Source organism: Trichinella spiralis (assembly GCF_000181795.1).
Source record: "Trichinella spiralis strain ISS 195 chromosome Unknown Scfld4021, whole genome shotgun sequence".
Taxonomy (NCBI): domain Eukaryota; kingdom Metazoa; phylum Nematoda; class Enoplea; order Trichinellida; family Trichinellidae; genus Trichinella; species Trichinella spiralis.
In genome coordinates this window covers 1-583 of record NW_003530960.1, presented here as the reverse complement: position 1 = coordinate 583, position 583 = coordinate 1, and the positions used below count along the sequence as shown (strand labels likewise).

Below are 583 nucleotides of genomic sequence, written 5' to 3'. Positions count from 1 at the left end.
CAATACTTCAAACAAAACTGACCCCTAAGAAATGTATATAAGCAGCATTTTTCTGAAAAAATTTCATTTCGTTTTTTCGAGTTGTTGTGATCAGAGATCATTCACAATGTACATTAATGTTATTACGTACACTTTTCCGTCAATGTCGACGATGATATCCAGTTCCGCTGCGCAGAACCCGCCAGGATACCAAGTTCCACGACTGGACATGCATCAATATGGTTACATGGACGGCTTCCTGATTAAAATGCACAACGAGAGGAAACGATTGGCTCAAATTTCTTCCAACGTCTTGTCGGCTACTCCATCCTACCACATGCATTGTCAAAGGCACCATCAACAAACGACTCTCCCGAACAAGGTGGACTGTGGAAGCTACACTCCTGATGCTCGTTGCCCTATACTGTGAAAACCGATGAATAGCAGCATATTTTGAGACACTTTATTATCACTTGTATTGTTATGTATTGTTGTATGGACTCTTAATAAAAAAAACAGTGTTGTGAAAATGCGTTTTCAATGCCCATTAGTAAAACTATTTAAATTCTTAATAATTAAACGAAGTAATGTAAGCGTAAACTTT

At 38.1% G+C, this 583-nt stretch overlaps 1 protein-coding gene across 1 annotated transcript; it reads left to right on the top strand.

Annotated features, from left to right (window-relative positions):
• The first annotated feature begins 106 nt into the window (after positions 1 to 106).
• Positions 107 to 409, top strand: Tsp_14292 (hypothetical protein). Its single transcript, XM_003367583.1, has one exon. The coding sequence runs from the start codon at positions 107 to 109 to the stop codon at positions 407 to 409; it is 303 nt and encodes a 100-aa protein (XP_003367631.1).
• The last annotated feature ends 174 nt before the right edge of the window (positions 410 to 583 follow it).